The sequence below is a fragment of the Telmatherina bonti genome (assembly GCF_933228915.1).
Source record: "Telmatherina bonti genome assembly, chromosome: 22".
In the NCBI taxonomy this organism is placed as follows: domain Eukaryota; kingdom Metazoa; phylum Chordata; class Actinopteri; order Atheriniformes; family Telmatherinidae; genus Telmatherina; species Telmatherina bonti.
In genome coordinates this window covers 6,437,686-6,459,078 of record NC_136631.1, presented here as the reverse complement: position 1 = coordinate 6,459,078, position 21,393 = coordinate 6,437,686, and the positions used below count along the sequence as shown (strand labels likewise).

The 21,393-nt window shown below is 45.7% G+C and overlaps 1 protein-coding gene and 1 long non-coding RNA gene across 3 annotated transcripts; one reads left to right on the top strand and one right to left on the bottom strand.

Annotated features, from left to right (window-relative positions):
- Window positions 1-11: 11 nt before the first annotated feature.
- On the bottom strand, window positions 12-12,535 carry iars2 (isoleucyl-tRNA synthetase 2, mitochondrial). Of its 2 annotated transcripts, XM_079262115.1 has the most exons (24): window positions 12,153-12,452; window positions 10,667-10,789; window positions 10,442-10,595; window positions 10,214-10,362; window positions 10,028-10,077; window positions 9,845-9,954; window positions 9,687-9,774; window positions 9,485-9,600; window positions 9,238-9,407; window positions 8,885-8,975; window positions 8,633-8,784; window positions 8,395-8,555; window positions 8,211-8,313; window positions 6,753-6,846; window positions 4,918-4,998; window positions 4,281-4,389; window positions 4,100-4,202; window positions 3,055-3,177; window positions 2,234-2,365; window positions 2,035-2,141; window positions 1,825-1,970; window positions 1,467-1,657; window positions 749-893; window positions 12-587 (listed from the first exon to the last, which is right to left on the bottom strand). In XM_079262115.1, exons 1-24 carry the CDS (start codon window positions 12,417-12,419, stop codon window positions 451-453), a joined length of 3,102 nt encoding a protein of 1,033 aa, XP_079118241.1. In that variant the 5' UTR covers window positions 12,420-12,452; the 3' UTR covers window positions 12-450. The 2 variants fall into 2 exon arrangements, with proteins under 2 accessions (XP_079118241.1, XP_079118240.1); XM_079262114.1 differs by lacking the exon at window positions 4,918-4,998 and having other exon boundaries at window positions 19-587; window positions 12,153-12,535.
- Window positions 12,536-16,716: 4,181 nt separating this feature from the next.
- On the top strand, window positions 16,717-17,466 carry LOC306772797. The gene is made up of 2 exons (XR_013771784.1): window positions 16,717-16,857; window positions 16,997-17,466. It is a non-coding gene; the product is annotated as an uncharacterized lncRNA (long non-coding RNA).
- Window positions 17,467-21,393: the final 3,927 nt, after the last annotated feature.

Here is a 21,393-nt window from a genome sequence, read left to right as displayed (position 1 = left end):
ACGCATCTTCTCTCATTCATCACACATCATCAGCAGCTCCATATAATAATTTAATTAGGATCAGATTTTATTATACAAAGATGGATTTTAACCAGAACTCCTCATTTCTACAGAATAAACTGTTGTCACACAGTGACACGTTGTAGTGAATAATTCTGCCTTAACATTTAAAAAAAACAAACCAAAAACCCACAAGCATCCAAACAAAAGTGACTTGCATCCCTCCTACACTCGGAAATGAAATCGTTGTTTTCCTGCGCGACTATTTACAGTAAACAACGTCCCCACTGCTGGATTAGAGTCCCGACTGACGTCCTGGTTTGACAGTTCACACCTGCCGTTTGGTTTGAAAGCAGTCTCTCCGCGCACAGCTGTAGGTTCATGTCGCTCCCGTCGTCAAGTCCGATGATAAGCTGAGTGGCTGGTTGTCACGGTGACTTGTCGGAGAGCCTAGGAAAGGAGATTCTGGCATCGTGGACACAGACAGTCTGCAGACTCTGAGGTGTAGCGGCGACATCGCGGACATCGGGCAGCGGAGGTGGGCGTCACAGCGATACTGTAGCCACTGTCCTCACGGATAACACCACCTAACACACACACACACACACACACACACACTTATCCAAATTACCTGGTAATCCAAGCGATGCCTGATGACTGCAACCGGATCTGGAGGGGTGATCCCAGCCACACACTCGCCTACAGTGAGCCGGATCCACTAACTATGTCACAACTGTGGTTTGCTCACCTTCCAGGTTGATGAGGAAGGTGCCGTGGTTCACCAGGGCATCTGGCTGCAGGTCACGGGGCAGCTCACTGGTCAGGCTGACCCGCGCTGCCATCATCAGCTCAGCCAGCTGGGAGGTGGTGGAGGTGGGCTCCTCCTGGAGAGACTGGGAGAGAAAGTGTGAGTTTACACTCGCTGGAATGTTCTGGAGACCAGATCCTCATGGATTGTTTTTTTTTCTTTTAGTTTTCTGCCAAACCTGCTGCAACTTCAGATATTCCAAAGAATCCATTATGAGCTTTGTTTTGTTTTGGTTTTGATGCAATTAAAAGCGGATCATTGCGAAGATTCACCAGTCAGTTGTTTGACTGACTTTGGCTGTAGGTCCGTAGGAAAACGGTAGGATTAGGGCGAAGCATCATACGCTGTGATCCATCAACTGCCGGACAGAAAACCGTCACTGCCCACCGCAAAGACAAGTACAAAACCAACACTGGATGACCTCCATTATCGTTTGTAGCGCCACGTTTGTTGCCATAGTAGGCGTTTGATCTAAAGCCAGCAACCAGTGGGAACTGGGAACGCTCAGCTGAATATACTGGACCATTCTACTCCAAACCGCACCAGGAGACGGGGGTCTGAAGACCAGACTCAACACCGTCCACCGCTGCTGCATCCATACATGGAACCTGTTTAAACATGTTTAAACTGATGCTGGTTTTACTGGGATCCATCTCACCTCCATGAGCTCAAACAGAAGACCGGGTTCGATGGCGACGGTGAGGTCATACTGGGTGGCGTTTTTCCCAGGAATGGAAGACAGGAAGGAATCCCTGATGGCACACGCCCCTTCCACAGCCTCCTCCAGTCCCGGTCGCCGCCACACCGAGCTGCTTTTGATCCAGCCGCTTCGGAATAACGTCTCTCCTTCTGCAGACACACACACACACACGTAATACACACAGCTAATACGCGCGCACACGTAATACACACAGCTAATACACGCGCACACGTAATACACACAGCTAATACACGCGCACACGTAATACGCGCGCAGACACACAGCTTCGTTGTGAAGAGAAACTACAGCAGCATACCATCGTGTCCAGGTGCGTGCAGATAGACCTCTTCAGCCAGGTGTGGGAGGACAGGAGCGATGGATCGGGTCACACCGTCCAGAATCTCCTCTAGAGCGGTCTGACACGACCTGCGGCCCAACGAGTCCTCCGGGTCGCAGTACAGCCTGATGGAAGGAGGCGTCAGTCGGAGCGGAGCGCGGTGAGTCTGGCGTCACGGCGAGGACTTACCTGTCCTTAATGATGCTGAAGTAAAAGCTGGACAGCTCTTTAGTGATGAAGGCCTGGAGCAAGCGGATGACCCTGCTGGCGTCAAACTCGCTGTACGCATCTGTAACCTGGACACACACACACACACACACACACACACACTCCATCAGCCTGCAGCAGAACGGTTGGAATCTGGATGGTGAATCCGCCTTAAACAAACCTTCATGCTGTATTCACGTAGCAGGTGCAACATGTACTGATCGATGTAGTGCATCTGTTTGGGGTCCACAGCTTGCAGTCGGGGGTCGAAGCCCTGCAAGTTGCCGAGCAGGAACCTGAGCGTGTTCCTCAGCTGGAAGACCAGGACGGAGATGAAAGATGAAGACGAGGAGGTAGATGAAGACGAGGAGGTAGATGAAGAGGAGGTAGATGAAGAGGGAGACGAGGAAAGAGATGAAGACGAGGAGGGAGATGAAGATGAGGAGGTAGATGAAGAGGAGGTAGATGAAGAGGGAGACGGAGACGAGGAAAGAGATGAAGACGAGGAGGGAGATGAAGAGGAGGTAGATGAAGAGGAGGTAGATGAAGAGGGAGACGGAGACGAGGAACGAGATGAAGACGAGGAGGGAGATGAAGACGGGGAGGTAGATGAAGAGGGAGACGGAGACGAGGAAAGAGATGAAGACGAGGAGGGAGATGAAGAGGAGGTAGATGAAGAGGAGGTAGATGAAGAGGGAGACGGAGACGAGGAACGAGATGAAGACGAGGAGGGAGATGAAGAGGGAGACGAGGAAAGAGATGAAGACGAGGAGGGAGATGAAGACGAGGAGGTAGATGAAGAGGAGGTAGATGAAGAGGGAGACGAGGAAAGAGATGAAGACGAGGAGGGAGATGAAGACGAGGAGGTAGATGAAGAGGAGGTAGATGAAGAGGGAGACGAGGAAAGAGATGAAGACGAGGAGGGAGATGAAGACGAGGAGGTAGATGAAGCAGCTGCAGTTCAGAAAGACGCGGCACTTTGATGGGCTGAGACGTCGGTACCTTGTTGATGCTGTCCTGCGCCGAGTTCAGGGCATTGGGTCCGATCTGGACTTCAGAGAAGACGTTCGACTCTGCCACCCACCAGCGGAGCACATCAGCCCCGTATGCCGGAGAACTGTTGCCCTGACAACGACAAGACAAAATAACGATGGGCTCGAGATCGTTTAAAGTGATCTGGATTCATGTTTCTCCACATTTCTGCTGAAGTTTTTCTTTGGACATTTTCTGCTTTTTCCTCATTTTTCAGCCCAGTTTTTGTAACGGAGACAGTTAACTCCCAGTCCAAAGACTCATCCGGGTTCCTAACTGAAGCGATGAACCAGACCTGTGTCGACACGTCGCAGACCACTGTTCTAAAGTGGATCTTCAGTCTCTTTGTTACTAGAAGCCTGTCAGGAAGAGGCATCTTCATCATCATCAAGGAGATTCCCAAAGAGCCGTTAGCAGGAAACTCGGCTCATCTCGGCAAACTGGACAAAGGAAGAAAAACTACAGCAGAAGGACAGGATCGGAATGGACCTGAACCAGGACCTGAGATGCATCTGGACCTTCAGCTCATCCGTTTAGCTCACCAGAAAAGGAAAGGTGTGTCACATGACACAAGAACTGTGGCAACAGGTCTGATCCCCCGAGCCTGGACCTGAACCCGGACCTGACTGAAGCCGTGTGGACAGAGAACGGAACAGAAACATCCAAAGAGCTTCTGGAAGTCCTCCAAGAAGCCTGGAGAACTGTTCCTTTCAGAGCAGTAAAAGAAACGCGTGAGAAGGTTCAGGCTGCAGAAGAAGGAAGACCAGATATTCATGAATCCACTTCCTGTTTTTCTGCAGAACTTCTTACTAGTTTTCACCTGACGGGTGACTAATGTTTCATTCTACATGATTTCTCTTTATATTTTTACCTTTTCTGGACCATCTCCTTTTTATTCATGTCTCTTTTTTTTGTATTTCAGCTTTTTTTTAAAAGATCTTTTGCAGATTTCTGTTGCAGTCCCAGCGCATCGTTTCATCACTGCTTGGAAAGCAGAAGCTGCTCCGGACCTCACCTTTCCTCCGTTGATGACTTCCTCCGGATCCACCACGTTGCCCACCGACTTGGACATCTTTTCTCCCTTCTCACTGACCACGAAGCCGTGAACCACCAGAGACCTGGAATACATGGCACACGTTAGATACTTCTGTGTGGATGTCCACACGGCGGAGACGGGACAGAGTTGGGACACTTGCTTGTAAGGCGCTTTGTTCCTGACGGCCACACTGGTGAGCAGCGACGACTGAAACCAGCCTCCAAGCTGGTCCTTGCCTTCCACGTATGCATCTGCTCTGGAGTCTGACTCTGCAGGGGGGGGGGGGGGAGATGGAGAATGAACAGAAACACCAGAAAGACAACTAAATGGTTAGTATGTGTCCCAGAAGACAGATGTGTCTGGAAAAGTAGGAGACATCAGCCAGGGTTAGTCTGGAGAACAATCCATGAGAACGGCTCAACCGAATCTGGTCAACACAGGAGAAAAAACTCTTCTCTAGCTAAGGAAGTTAGAAACTCCACACAGTCTGTCTCCACCCTGAAGCAGTCCACAGAGACCTGAAGCAGTCCACAGAGACCTGAAGGCCAGAAGAGCAGGCAGCCAGTTGTCTAAGGAAGGACCTCTGGTCAGATGCTGCATGCAGACGAGAGAAAGCGGCGAACAGAAGGTGGAACGGTTGGGATTCATGCTGGACACCCAGGAGCAACTGTCAGTCTCCTGCTTCAGAGTTTTCTAGCAGCGTCTGAAGCTGAAGAAGAGGAAGAACAAGCAGATAAACGGTGGGAGGAACAGCCTGCAGCGGCTGCAGCGACCTCGCAGGCGAACGGTCTGACAACCTGCGACCAGAGGTTTGCGTAGCGGAGCTGGAAGCCAGCTGAGACGGGACTCGGGTTCCTCAGGATTTTCCTCCATCTCCTCTGGAAGTTGTGAAAAAGCACAAACGTTTCTGCAGCATTAACATCAGAACTTCTGACAAACATCTACAGCCAGGTTTGTAAGGAGGACTGGTGGGTTGTTACAATGTATGTGCAGAACCATTTCGCTTGAATCAGGTGCGTTGCAGCAGGGAAACATCTAAAACCTGTGGGACGCTGGCCTGAGAGGTCTGCTGTTGGTGATCGGCGCTGAGCTGCTTTAAGTCAGTGTTCTGCAAAACCAGGTAGCAGAATGATGCAGCAAACCGTCTCTCATCACCTAATTCACATTAACAGGAGATTTTCAGGCCGATTCCACAAACTCCACTCTGCTGCATTTTCCTACAAATACGGTTCATTTAAACTGCAAATTCCCCACAGCATCAGATTTATTGACACAGAGAAATAATCCACCTGAACCTTGCTGCTGACTTTATGCTGATTTGTGAAGTTTGTCATTTGATTAAACTTTTTTTACTCGTGTTCAAATGTCTTGAAACTTGTGTCCGAGAACCTAAAGTTACTCCTAAATTCTACATATCTAGATCATGTAATATGAATCTGTATGATTTAAGACTCATTTTAGTCCATTAAACATGTCACACACACAAAGGCAGCGTTCACATTTCTGATCCAGTGAAGCTCTGAAACTCGTTGAGGAGCCACAACAGCTCTGGATGCGTGCAACTCGCCTCCAGACCGACATCTTCATACGTTTTCCTTTACATCATTTCAACTCATAAACTAACAAGCCGTCTCATTTGTCCAAAGGGTCGAAGCTTCTGCAGACTAAAGTCCAACATCATCTACAAGCATGAAACGTTGCAGGTAAAAGTTCATTTCACACCTTGTTTCCATCAGGATGGACTGAATTTACACGTCGTGCTGCAACTCGCTGAAGGTGGAGTGGAAACACACGGGATGCTGAGTCTGCTTTTTATTTATGTTTTTGCTCATCTATCTCTGTAAGCAGCTTACCTGATATGGTGGAGCATCCAAGCAGCTTTCTCTACCAGAAACCGATCAACGGCAGGTTTAATTAAAGCTTTCATACGATGAGCTGCTGGTCTGAGAACAGCTCTGATGATCGGAGGAGATAAACAAGCAACTTCAACAAACCCCTGAGAGATAAACATTGGTAAACATGATAAACATGGTGAAGAAAAGGGAAACGGGATCTTCGAAGACAAAAAGCTGCTTCAGCTGCCGGCAACAAGAAACAAGAGTTTCTAAAACAGAAACAACAGATTAACTGGTCACAGGTTAGGGTGCCAGGACTGGGTATAAAAGCAGAGTTCAGAAGAATAGAAACGCATCTTTTTCTGCATTTAAGGGCAAATATTAGACGTCTGAGTTGCTACCAGCTCAAACTAACCCTGTCACTGTGTTCCAGAGACATTCAGGTTTTCCCTCATCTTCATCACCGCCCCGACTTCAGAATGATGGTGAAAATAAGTTCTTTAGTAAACCCTCTTCTGCACTTTTATCCGTCATGATTTCTGGAAGCATTTTCCATCAGTTCAGTGGGCGCTGTACTGAACCCTGAGGTGCTCCAACATTCCCGTTTCCAAATTCCCATCTGTTCACATCAGTTTGAAACTACCGGAATCTCATATGAGGTGCAACGTGCATGAGACCAGACGCTGCAAACAGATGCAGACGGCTGAAAAGTAATGTTTGTTTGTTTACCAGCCGCACTGCAGCTACTGGTAAACATCTGTCTGTAGCAGATCTACGCAACCAAACCGTCGTCTTACCTTCCAGCACCGCTGCCCACGACGCTCCGCTATCGAACCAGATGTCCAGAACATCGTCGCCACGAAGGTAGTCGCTCGCTGGACCTGCTTTACTCTGGTGGAACAAATGACGGGAGAACGTCTGATGACCTGAATGCACACAACTTTTTTTCATTCCGTTGCTCTACTTTCGTTTCATCATTCTAATGGCTTTCATTAACGCAGCCATTTTAACAGGTCTAAATATAAAAAACAGATTTAATTGATAAATTTACAATTATCTGGAGTTCATGTTCATCCAACAAAGATCCCACCCCTCCCCCGTTACATCAGGTGTACCCCAGGGCTCAACCCTGGAGCTTCTCTGTGGCAAAATGGGAAATATTTACATTTTTTACTGCCTTATAACACCCAGCTTTACTTCTGCATCACACCCCCCCCCCCCTTATCTGTCAGATCCGCTGCACATTGCCACCTTCTCCCGCTCCCTCTGATCATCATCCTCCCTCCACCTCGCTGCAACGTCCTCCTGGGGTCAGACCAGCCAACATGCAGGTAGAGCCGGACGATGAATCGGATTTTAATCTCAGTACGATCTGGGTTTCCAACGATGATAAAAATAAAAGGGTGTGATTATTTCTCTCTCTGCAGTTTCCTCTCCTGCTGTCTTCAGCTGCTAATCGAGCGTCTCTGGCGTTGCAGCGCTGTGCTGTAAACTCCTCCCACAGCCGCTTTGCTTTCATTCAGACACTGTTGCCAACTTGGAGACTTTCTTGCTAAATCTGGAGACTTTTTTTGTTAAAAGCGACAAATCTAGCAGCTTTTACTGGAGTTATTAGAGACTTTTCTGGTGTTTTGGCGACTGACTTGAAGGCACATATTGTTCTGCAGTTACTGTAAGGAAGGAGCAGCGGGAGCCTCTCCCGTCCTAAAGCACTCCCAGGCGGCCAGTCTCAGTCGGCTCCGGCTGCAGGTCCATGTAGAATAACTGCAGTAGGTTGTGGAAGTTCACCTAAACATAGTTTATACCATTGTCAGTGACAACTGGCTGCATTATTTTCCTATACATAGTTCGGCCAGTTAAACACTGTAATATCCCTCCGTTACGGGGCGTTACCATAGCAATGCGTTAACCAGCTGGTTCAGATCAGCCGTCTTTTAACAGGCGAATGAGAGAAACGCGCTGCAGCCTGACAGCTGTTGTTTGGCATAAAACGTACATCCAGGCCAACGTAAAATAGTTCCTATATAAGCAGTAAAAGCGAATTAAACAACTCGGAACCGTCCATTAGACGGTTATAATGCACGACACGGAGTCTAGAACACCACGACGAACAGCGTTGTTTATAAATACTGGATAATTGTGTTAAATAATCAAGATCTTAATTACAGTCTAAATAATGGTGATTATAATTTTTGTCATCATTGAGCAGCTCTACCTGCATGACAACACCAGGCCTCCTCTTCACACCAACTCACCTTCTTGAGCACCTCTGGGGGCAGGAGAGTCTCCATGGGAAGCTCCCACCAGCAGTCGCTGCCCTTTTCTTTGAAGAGCGTCGCTATGTGGGGGACAGTGTACCTGCACACACCACAAACATGATGACATCATCAGGTTTGTTTGTCACAACTCTATAACCAACCAGGTGGTTTTTAAGCTCACTTGTTGATGAGAGCATCTCCAGTCTCTTTGTGGTAGAAGACCGGGATTGGGACCCCCCAGCTTCGCTGTCTGGAGATGCACCAGTATGTCCGTCTGTCCAGCATGGCCAGCAGGCTGCCGCGCGCTGACTCAGGCAAAACACGCACCTTCTGCAGCGCTTCCTGCAACAACACACACTCTGTCTTCACCGCAGATAAACCGAACATGTCTTCAGACGCTCAGAGTGGAGCAGCTTTACTTTGGCTTTGTCTTTGAGCGACGCCGTGTTGATGAACCACTGCTTACTGGGCCGGACGATCACCGGCTGCTTCGTCCTCCAGTCGTACGGGTAACTGTGGACACAGCGCTCCTCCAGCAGCAGAGCGCCGCTCTCCTTCAGCATGGAGATCACTGATACGAGGAGCGAGGCGAGTACACACACAGACGGTGAAAATGGAAAACATGCAGACAGAATCAGAAAAAACACCACGGCCTCTCATCAGACGCTCACCTTTATCGGTGCCTTCGGTCATCACAGACAGGCTCTGCAGCTCGGGTCCGGACAGCTCCGTAAATCTGCCATCGTCATCCACCATGCACTCCTTACATCAGAAACATGCACCTTGTTTTCATTTAAATCAAAAATAGCCTGAAGAAGTGCTGCTATCATCCCTGCTCTTCCTTACTGTTGTCATGACAACCATGTTTAAGCCAATGTCATGTTATCTACTGTTTGTTTTAACCCTCATGACTTGATTTTATCTTGTAAAGCTCCTTGTGTTGCCAGTGGCATGAAAAGTGCTCAAGAAATAAAATTCGAGTTTGTAGACAAACGTAAAGACAGGAGTATTAAAGTCAACAGACCACAGGCAGTTTAAACTGCGACGCCACGCTGTAATCGTCCATGCCGTGAGCCGGCGCCGTGTGGACCAATCCCGTCCCTTTTCCCATAGTCACATGATTGGCTGGCAGCAACGGCACCTGCTTGTCAGGAATTGTGGGATGTTTGCAGACGCCACCTTCAAGTTGGGAACCTTAGATGCAGAGAAAAAACATCTAAGTTATCCGTGCTTCACATCGTCATGAATCCCGGCGAGCGGGAGGGAAATACCTGCGAAGGTGCTGACGCTCTGCAGCTCCGTACCCAGCAGCCCCGCCAGGCTCGCCGCCCGCTCCGTCGCTACCAACAGCAGCTGGGAATTATCCGCCCGCTTCATCACAGAGTACCTGCACACCAGAAACAGGACGCCCGCTACATACAACAGGTACAGGAACATGGTCTCATTTCACCAGTTTGTGCTGCAGGTTCTTACTGGGAGTTAGGCATGTAGCACACAGCCTGATTGGCTGGGATGGTCCAGGGTTGGGTGGTCCACACCAACACAGAGACACCCTCCAGACCTGCTCAGACACATAAACCAAGCAGTCAGTAGTTGATGATGATTTTACTGCCGGTGTGAGCTGGAGTTACCTTGGTTTGAGGCGATCTTTGGCGGCAGCGTGATCAGAGGGAACGTGGCGTAGATGGCTCTGCTGACATGTTCGGGGTTGTACTCCAACTCTGCTTCTGCCAGGGCCGTTCTGTAACCATGCAGAGTCACGATGAAGGTTTGAAACAACACATTAAAGATGCTGCAGGGGGGAAATTCAGCACCTTGATGAGGGAGACCAGAAGACGGGTTTGTAGTCCTGGTATACGAGACCCTGCAAAGCGACAATGACGACGAGATCAGGCCGGGTTTTGTTGTGAATCCTCCGTCATGAATAAACAATCATCCAGTGCTTTTAAAAACCTGTGCATGCTGAGCACCTCTTCCTCATAACCCACATCTTATCCCACCTTGCTGTGCATCTCCTGAAAGACTTTCAGCTGAGCAGCTTCATAAGTCCCGTCAAACGTGAAGTAGCACTGCTCCCAGTCAGCCATCACCCCCCAGCGCTGGAAGGCAGCCTTCTGCCGAGCTATCGCCCCTTCTGCAAACTCCCGCGCTAGACGAGACCAAGAAGAAACGTTAGAGCAGCTGCAAACGAACATGTGGATCAGACAAGCATCCATCAGCATCCTCACCTTTCTGTCTAATCTGCAGAGGACTCAGGCCACTGGTGCCCAGTTCTCCCAGAGCCTTCAGCTCAATGGGCAGGCCGTGGCAGTCCCAGCCTGGGATGTAATGCACCTGCCGACCTCTTAGCAGCTCGAAGCGATTCCGAATGTCTTTCAGGATCTGAAATGCACCATCACTTTGTTACTGAACAGAGGAAACGCATGAGGTACGGTGAAGAACTGAAACGGTACCTTGTTGAGTGCATGTCCAACATGAGGGTCTCCGTTGGCATACGGGGGACCATCATGAAGGCAGAACTCTTTTTTGGCCTTCCTTTCTCTCTGCCACGAGTACAAGTCTGCAAAGCCACACTCCTACGGACGGAAATGACATGATGTATGATAGTCAGAAGATGCTGCTCCGGCTTTTTCTAGTTAAACACCAAACATGCGAACTGATGCCTGGAGAGTCCGTGTGGCTCGTGGGTTTTTTGCAGTTTGTTTGAGCGGTGCACTTCTGGGAAGATTAGTAACTTTCTTAAATGTTTTCCACTTGAACATTTAATTTATTGTATTATTGTATTCCTTGTATGACCTGTTGTTTTATTGTGTTATTTATTTGCATTTGAACTGTTTTATTTTGGCCGATTGTGGACAGAACTTTGTTTCAACTCTGGTTGTTTTAAAGGGCTTTATAAATATGGTTGAGTTGAACTAAATAGTTTGGAAGATGATCTTACAATCCTTCTCAGTCTGATGGGAGGTTGGAAATACTTCTGAGACCATTGCTGATGTCTTTCCTCCAGGTTCAGTAAACCAGCAAAGCCGTTGTTTATCAGGTGTGTTTGATCAGCTGTCCACCGCTGCTACCAACCCTGTTCATTCATATGAAGGCAGCGAGGACGGACTTAGATTTACACACACTGATTGTGCAACTTTTTTTTCTTTTAAATTAGCTCACAATATATATATATATATATATATATATATATATATATATATACATACATACACACACACATATATATATATATATATATATATATATATATATACACATATATATAAAAACTATAAACTAGGGCTGTGACATGCGTTTGTCCTGATTCGATTCCGATTTTTTTTTGGGTGCCGATTCGATTTAAATTGCGATTCTCACAATTCTTCAATATTGCTGATTTTTGTAGATTAAAAACAAAAAAAAAGTCTAAAAAACTTTTTCTAGATTTCAATGAGGAAAAACAACACAGTAGTCAGACCATCATTCTGCTGCTATGATGCCCAAGACAAGTAAAAAGATCAACAATAAAATGACAAAAAAATTTATCATGTGTTTTTATTTATTTGGGAAAAAAAATCAATTTGTTAACAAAAAAAAAAAATTTAAATTGTGAAGCAAAACATTCCGATTTTCGATTTTTCTATTCGATTTCTGCACCCCTACTATAAACGGTGGTATATTATGCATTTAAGTTCATTTAAGTTTTGTTTCCTTTTTTTTTTTAACTTCAGGTTGAAACCAGATTATTATTCCTATAATCCAAAAAGGGTATCCTTTGGTTTTAAGGCTTAAATCCAGGTTAAATATCATTAAATGTATTTCATAATCCTGAAATTAGTTTAATTCTCTTTGGGAATAAATGCATATCCACGTGAAAAATAATAACTAGACAAATTTTAATCAAATATCCCTAAATATTGCGAATTTTGGTCCAGTTTTGGAGAGTTTATGACCCACCTGCTGAATCTGGAGCTCTCGCTCCAGAAGCTTTTTTCCCGTCAGCTTCATGGGCAACTCAGTCCGGGGAAGAAGCACCGTGTCTCGGTACCGAGCCTGAGCAGAACCCGCCTCCGCTGCCTGAGCGCTGCCTTCCCCGGAGCTGGCACCCTGACAGTGGCTGGAGCTGAAGGAGACAGCTCGGTGCAGGAAGAGGCCGCCGCGGTGTGACCTCCGTCCCCATCCGGCGAGGGTCTGGCTCGCCGCCGATAGCCGGCACAGCAGCATGGAGAGGCGGGGGAGCTCCAGGAAGAAGTTAAATCACAATAATTGGAAGAGGGGCCTTTTTTGTAAGTTACAGTGTTGTCATATTCTGTCCTCTTGGCTGCGAAGCTGTGTTTCCTCCGGACGACATTACAGGAAGGACAAGTACGGGAAGCCAGCGAGGTCAAACTTGATCAATTTGAGCGAAACGTCGCACTAGGAGCCACTGGAGGGCGCTGATGGTCCAGTTATCCTGAATTCATTTTGACTAAACGTGTCAAATAACTTCTATATGAACACTGTAGAATTATATGATGTATATTATGACTATAACAATAAGTGAATAATATAGATATGAATAAGTGTGGAAACTCCTTTCTCACCCACCCCTCCCATCTCCCCAAGGTATGGAAGGGGGGCTGTTCATCTCTCAAGCTCGGGTTGTCAACCAGAGTCCTGGGAATTTGAAGGTCCTACGCAGTATCTCAGCTGTTCCTAAGACTGCGCTTTTGTGGACGGAGATGTCTGATGTTTCGCCAGGTATCTGTTGGAGCCACTTCTCCAGTGTCGGGGACACGGCCCCAAGTGCTCCCATCACTATGGGTACTACTGTTGCTTTCACCCTCCAGGCCTTCTCCAGTTCTTCCTTGAGGCCTTGGTACTTCTCCAGTTTCTCATGCCCCTTTTCCTGATATTTCCATCATTGTGGATGGATACATCAACATGGCTTTCCTCTGCTGCTTATCCATGTGTCACAGGGTCCTCTGCTGTTCCCATTAAGATGGCGCAGTCATGACTTCGTTTGAGGTGTTTTTATTCATTCCTGGTCAATCCACCAACGTGCAGTAATATATACAGTGACCAATATGTGCAATATGTACAACTATTTACATCAATTCCGCTAGTAAACTTCTCCAGCTCCAAAACACACTGACTTGCTATGCTCCAATCTCGGTTCCAATCTTGACTCCTCACTCTCCACCCCAACAACTCCAAAATGCGCGTCTTATGAATACCAAGCCCGGTCCACCAGGAACTCCCTAATTACCACAAAGAACAGGTTTCTCCTAACTCCCCACACTAACACAATGCACCAACATTTAGACACATTGGTAAATCCCATACATTTCCCACATTTGAAACATACAGAACACAAACATAATATTCTGGCGCCTTACCACATTCAGTGGGGCACCAGATGGTGACGTCACTGCCGCATTTCATGGCTTTTTCGACATCGCACACCCATGGATCCCGTTTACCCATTCATCCCCAGCAGACATGGTCGACACCCAGGTAAGTTACCCTCCTGTACTCTGTTCCCATCACCTCGTCACGAGGTGGCCTTGTCACACCATGATCACTATGTCCAGTTGGTTGGCCACCACCCTTTTATCTGTCTGGATCTGGAAGTCCCAGAAGATCTGAGCCCTCTCATTCTCCACCACTTTGGGGGGAGTTTCCCACTGGGACTTAGGGGTCTCCAGTCCATATTCTGCACAGATGTTCCTGTACACTATGCCGGCTACTTGGTTATGCCAGCTCCATGTATTCTTTGCCTGCCAGTATCTTGCACCGTGCTGTGAGGTGCTGGATTGTTTCAGGCGCTCCTTTGCATAGTCTGCATATGGGATCCTGCCTGGTATGGTAGATCTGGGCCTCGATCGCTCTGGTGCTTAGGGTCTGGTCCTGTGCTGCCATGATTAGTGCCTCTGTGCTGTCCTTCAGTCCAGCCCTCTCCAGCCATAGATAGGACTTGTTTATATCGGCCACTTCGGTGATCTGCTGGTGGTACATCCCATGTAGGGGCTTTTCCTCCCGTGATGGTTCTTCCATCTCATGTTCCTCCAGACTCCATTGTCTGAGACATTCACTAAGTGCTTCATCCCTTGGTGCCCTCTTCCTGATGTATTTGTGGAGCTTGGATGTTTCATCTTGGATAGTGGCCCTGATGCTCACGAGTCCCCGGCCCCCTTCTTTGTGCTTAGTGTATAGCCGCTGGACACTGGACTTCGGGTGGAACCCTCCATGCATGGTGAACAGCTTCAGTGTTTTAACATCTGTGGCTTAAACCTCCTCCTTTGGCCAGCTTATTATCCCAGCAGGATATCGGATCATTGGAAGGGCATAACTAATAACTGCCCAGATCTTGTTCTTGCCATGGAGCTGAACTCTCAGGATATATATCTCAGGGATCTCAACTGAGAAATTGGCCTCGATAAAAAAATTTGAATTTGGAATGAAGACGGAATGAAAATTGTGAGTGTTCCCCCTTTTTTTTATTGCTAGAGTCCACATAAAGGTGAACTGATTCCATCTGGGGTGGAATAAAGAATAGTTTACTAAAAATGAACTGATTTCTGTAAGCAGACTGTTTTCCCAGACCTAATATCATTGCACATTTTTTGTTTCCGATCACATGGGAGGAAATAAAAATGGATCATAACGAGATGGGGAGTAAAATGTTTCACCGAAACTTTGAACTTTACATCTTGTTACTAAACTTTGGGGGTGGGATAAAGTTTCATCCAGTTCATGGCATTGGTTCTGCTGCCATCAGCAGGATGTGAAATTATTATTATTATTATTATTTCCAGTGGATCCCTACACATATCCTGCCTCAGATCAGTGGATATTCAAAGCATCTTTGACCATTTCCCGAGAATATGCACATCATGCCAATCATTTCCTCTATCTAAAATGGATTTTGTTACCAACATGTAAATGAGGTTTCTCAAGAATCTCTTTGCTTTTACTGTTTATTTTTCCACCATTGGCTTCCAGCTTTGTGGAATGTAAACAGACCTTTTTTCCTCAAACCTACAACCACTGTATAAAGTTCCTGTATTCTCATTTCATATGCATTTCATTCAAAGGAGATAGAAGAGACAAACAAGGTCCTGTTTTCACAAAATGTTTTTTTTTTTCTATTACCATGTGATATGTAAAAATTATTATAGAATAATCTTCTGCTTCCTGGTATCTATTTGGGGGCAGAAAACGAGCATCAGATTGCGTTCAACGGGATTCTGGGCAAAGTTTTTAACGTAAAGCGCTAAAAAAGTGTCTCAAAATAGCCGTCGAACCAGTTTTGTATTCTGAGACTCAACTTGGGAACTGAAACGTGAACAGATTCCATCTGTGTGTGGAATAAAGAATAATTAACTAAAAATGGATAGTTGTCTCTCTCTAGTCTGTGGACCTTTATTGGTTTAACCCAGTGGTATTCAAGCTGCAATCCAGCAGGTCATCCATGTATTTCTGCTTAAACACACCTGAAACAAATTAAAAAGATCCAACAGCCTATCAGGTTCTACAGCAAGACTCATTCATATTCATATATATATATATATATATATATATATATATATATATATATATATATATATATATATATATATATATATTTATAGATATATATTTATAGATATATATTTATAGAGATATAGGTATATATAGATTTATATAGATACTAAATAAACTATTTTAATAGTTTAAAATAATAAATATTTAAAAAAAAAAAAGCCTGTAGCACTTCATGCAAGGATCTGCATCCAAGTGGACAGTCTACTGGCATCTTCCTACGATGTCCTCTACTGTTTGATTTCGTGCTTGTGTTGTTCTCACTCTCATGTGTAAGTCGCTTTGGATAAAAGCGTCTGCTAAATGACTATAGAATAGAATAGAATAGAATAGAATATCAGTGAAATGAAAGGTTCTGAATTTTTAGTTTTGATTTTGAAAATGACAATATTTTCTGTTTTCTTTTCATTTACAACAGAGGTGTCCAAGTTGGGTCCTTCCGATCTACCATACTGTAACTTTTAGATGCATCCCTTCCCCAACACACCTGTATCAAATAGCTGAATTCTCTGTATGGCATGTGACTCAGCTCTGCAGAGATCTGTATTTGGTTCAGGTGTGGTGGATAAGGGTTGTATCTAAAAGTTGCAGGATGGTAGATCCTGAGGTCTGACTTTGGGCACCCCTAGTCATGATTTATTCCTGCTTGGAAAGATTAAGTTGGGTTTTTTTTCCCCAGTTGCTTCTTTTATACCCAATCGTGGCACTCTCAACAGCCATCTGTATCATTTGGATCTTTTGGATAAGTGTGAAATGTTTACCAGCTAAATGTAAAACAAAGTGATTGAAGGGGTAAACATAAAAAAATGGTAACATATTTTCTGTTTAGATCACAGTGACTTTATGCTGTTGGCCTTTTATCGAGACATTGTCAGTGGCTAATTTTCAGACTGCCCCTGAACGCAGCAGCAGCAGACGACAGCAGGTGTTGGCTATTTTTGATGAAATCAGAGGAGGTATAAAAAGCGCAGCAGCAGCTTCTGTTTCCTTCACTTCCTCCTCAACCAGACGAGCTCCTGATCTGACACAAACCGTCACCATGAACAGCCTGCCTGCCGTTTTCCTTGCAGTTCTCCTGCTGGCTTTCGTCTCAATGCAGGTTCGTTTTATTCATGTTTATAACTTTAAATAAGTTTTCTTTGGTCACCACGTTTTCTCACCATTGGGAATGAACATGGAAGATGTTTTCACTCATTGACCTTCGTTTACAACATCATCCTTAAAATTGTGTTCTGCAGGCTGTCAGCGTGCAGGCAGACGCAACCACAAACAGCACCAACAGCAGCTGCTCCGCAGCCAGCGCCTCCCTGATGGTTCTGGTCCCGCTGGCTTCTGCATCTCTGCTCAACGGGTGGCTCCAATAACCAGACACCGACCACAAGGCTGCCATAAGGGGGAGAAAACATGCTGTCTATCCGGAAACCTGGCGTTTTTCAAACGTTTTGGACTTAAACTTTCATTCTATTGGGGGGGGACTTGATTCCTGAGGAGCGCGCGCGCCTCAGGACGCAGCGTCTTTACGCGCCAGGTTTCTGACACGCCATCGCCTCTTGGACTGATGGACTAACTTTCTAAATCATGTTAACGCAAATCTCTGTAGGAAATGTGACTATTAAATAATCTGAAGTTGAATGTGGCTTAAAATGATTGGATATGTTTGTACTTTTTTAGACCAGTCAGGGGAGGGAAAATAAAGTGATCGAACTCAGACTTGTCCAAGTGTTTGTTCAGAAACTGTAACCCTAATCTGTTAAGTGAGAACTAAGGATGCCTGGCTTCTGAGCTATAAGATCTTGACAATCTAAAAACTGCAATGACTTTGAAGTTTTCCATCGGTCGCCGTGTAAGTTTGTCCACATTTGTATTCGGAGAACCTTGTGAAATGTAAAAATCCTGTCTAGGGTAGATGTGGCCTGACTGAAATTTCTCCAATTTTCTTTCCAGTGGGGTGGACTAAATACTAGAAATGAACTGATTCATGTAAGCCAGTTTTCCCAGACCTAATATCGCACATTTTGTTTCCAATCACATGGGAGGAAATTTAAAATGGCTCAACAAGCTGGGTAGTAAAATGTTTTCACCTAAACTTTAGTTTATTGCTGAACTTTAACATTTCATCTCATTCATGGCATTCTGTTATCAGCAGGATGTGAACCTGGTCAATGAGTTATTCAGGGAATATTTCTAATGGATCCCTGCACATATCCTGCCTCAGATCAGTGGATATTGCATGTCATGCCAACCATTTTCTCCATCTGAGAGGGATTTCTGTGTGAACCTGTAAACGAGGTTGTAAAGAATCTTTGCTTCTACTGTTCAGTTTCTGACTGCTGGCTTCCAGTTTTGTGGAATGAAAGCAGGCCTTTTTCCCCAGAAATATTGTAATGAGGTATTTATCACCTTTTAACAAAATGGCTTTTTTTTTTTTAAACAATGTGATATGTCAGTATTGTATACTGTATCTATTTGGGGTCAGACTGGCATCAGATGGTGTTCAATGGGATTTTGAGCAAAGCTTCCATAAAATGGTGCAACATGTCTGAAGCATGCTGAGACTCAAATAGCACTACAGAATAGTTAGGTGTTGGGTGGTTGGGAGACTTCCTATGCGAAACTCAAGGCAGTCTACTCCTGAGGTGCAGTATTTTAACCAGGGAAGACAAGAGTCCCCTTCATTTAGATTTCTTTAGGTGCAAAGACTTTCTGTGCTCTTAAGCTGCAGAGACTTAATACGTGTACTCAGTCAGGATAGTAACTCAAATTTCTTTGCATCTGTTGATGGAAGAAACTTATTCAGTGCTTAGATTCAGGTGGACACACAGGACCAGATGCATCTGTCTCAGAGCTCAGTTGTGGTCTTTTATTGCAGTTTGCGCAAGAAGATGGCTGAAATGTACACTGAAAAAGGAGCTCTTTTTGGCAGGAAATGTAAAAACTTCAACATGAAATGAGGTGCATTGAAAGAAAATGATCTGATTAAACTTTAGAAATGGGAAAGGTTGATCTGGAAAAACAGTTCAAACGCAGTAAACAGCACCTGGCAGTAACTTTCTAACAGTGTTTGAGTTCACCACAAAGACAGGATGCGAGTACTGGCTTACAAGAACCACTTCAGTTAACTGAGACTGAGTGAATAATTAGATTGTGGGCCCTCCTCCACCTGGTCCGGGGGTCTTGCCATTAAAGGGCCTCTCTATTTGAGAGAAACTGCTGGAATTCACCTGTTTTTGCTCCCCGTCACCCTTCATCTATGTGGGAACAGCATCCCACTCTGAGCACATGACAAAGTCTCCATTGTTCTGCTGGTCTTATCAGCTGGATTCAGATCAGGACCTTTCCTCTGTGATCCTGCTTCCCGTCCTCTCTCTGTCCTCCCTGACTCACCAAAAACCGCAGTTTTTGTTTCATTAAGGTGTTTTTCATCTTTTTCATCTTCTTTCAGTCTTTTCTTCTGCAATTTCAGCTTTACAGTCCAAAGCAGACGGACACATTCCTGCAGTCCGGCCGTGAAACTGAACTGCAGTAATGAAGGGTTCTGCTCTCAATGACCATCAGAGTGTGACCACTTAAGGCACCGCCCTCCCCCGTCCTCCCTCCTTCAACCACTCCACCATCTCCCACCATCCACCTGGAGCTTAAGGAGAAACTGGAATTCAGGTTGGTTTGTTGATGAAAGGGAGGAGAAATGAAGGACTCTCCACAGCTTTCAGGATGGAGCTGTGCCCCCCCCCCCCCCCCCCCCCCCCCCCCCCCCCCCACACACACACACACACTTTGTTTTTCCCTCCTCAAACCACTTGAAACCAGTTTGATCCCACGGGCTGTTCAGGATTCAGCCATCATGAGATGGAAGTAGCTGGAGGTATGAGAATATCAGCTTGCCTTGCTGATATCTCGGCATGGATGAAGGCTCGCCACCTTCAGCTCAATCTGTCCAAGACAGAGCTCATTGTCTGCCCAGCCAATCCTTCCTTACATCTGCAATTAAGTGTGAAGCTTGACTCTGTCACACTTGTTCCTACGCCTGGTGCCCGGAATCTTGGGGTCATGGTGGATGACCAGCATTGTGAACCTTTATGTCCACTCCTTTTTTTTCTTTCTTTTTTTTTTTTTTTTTAATGTTATTTATTTTTATTTCACCTTCTCCTGCCAATTTTAGTATTCCTGTATCAGGACTGATTATCACAATGAAAAGAATAATTAAAATGTCATGGGCAGCCATATAAATGCCATGTCTTTGTTGGCAGAGCAAACACAGACAGACTGCTGTTGTGGATGTTACCACGCTGGACGGGACGGTAAAAAAACTATCTCTGGAAAATTAAGTGTGAAGCTTGACTCTGTCACGCTTGTTCCTACGCTTGCTGCCTGCTGAGTCTTGGGGTCATGATGGATGACCAGCTGACCTTTAAGGTCCATGTTGCCTCGGTTGCCCGTACCTGCCGATATGCTCTCTACAACATCAAGAGAATCAGACGTACCTGACAGAACACACGACTCAGCTGTTGGTTCAGGTTCTGGTCATCTCACGCATCAATTACTGCAGTTCTCTACTGGCAGGTCTGCCTGCATGCTGGTTAAACCTCTGCAGATGATCCAGAACGCCGCAGTGCGTCTGGTTTTCAACCAACCCAAACGACCTCATGTCACTCCGCTGCTAATCGCTCTTCACTGGCTTCCCGTTGCAGCATGCATCAAATTTAAAGCCTTGCTTCTGGCTTACAAAACAATAACTCAAACGGCTCCCGTCTACCTTCATGCCCTAATCCAGACCTACACTCCCTCTCCACAGCTACGTTCCACCAGTGGAAGACGCCTCGTGTTACCACCACAACTTGGGACTAAATCACCAGCCAGACTGTTTTCCTCTGTTGTGCCACGATGGTGGAATGATCTCCCAAACTCTGTCCGCTCCCTTCCCTTCCCACCCCATAATCTGTGAGATTATGGGGTGGGAAGGGAGTAAACAACAACAACAACAAAAAAATGTAAGGACCTGCGTCCAACTGGACAGTCCAGTATGTAAGTCGCCTTGGATAAAAGGGTCTGCTAAATGACTGTAGAATAGAATAGAATAGGTAGTTGGAAGCAACTGGAAGTAGTTGGAATCAGCTGGTTTGGCTGTTTGTATGAACTGCAGAACTTCTAAGACGTCTCAAAAAAATTCACTTTTATTCCTTGTTGGCGTTCATTGAAGATTTTGGGTCATTGAAGCAGAGGTTTTTCTAAACATCTGCTATGTGACTTAGTATTCCACATCCTGTGATGTAATGTGCTCCATGACCACTTCCTTTACAGAAAAGGAAACTTAAAACTCAAACCAGTTGAAAACATCTACCACAATCTAAACCCTGTTCGCTGTTGTAGTTTTGTTTTATTCAGAAAGGAGGTTCTTTAGTTCCTTTTCATCATTCATTTGCAGTTCCTGCTGTTTTCTGGTTCTGCTCCATCCTTCCTGGTTTCGTTTGAGCTCCGATGAGTTTTGGCAAGTGCAGATCAGTTAACCACATCCTCCCTTTTTGTAACAGTTTTAAGCATCCAGAGTATGAAGTGCTGTAAAAATCTTTAGCAGCCTTTTTGATTCCTCAGTTCTTGTGTGTTCTAATCAGAACACAGAATGATTGAAATGAGCAGT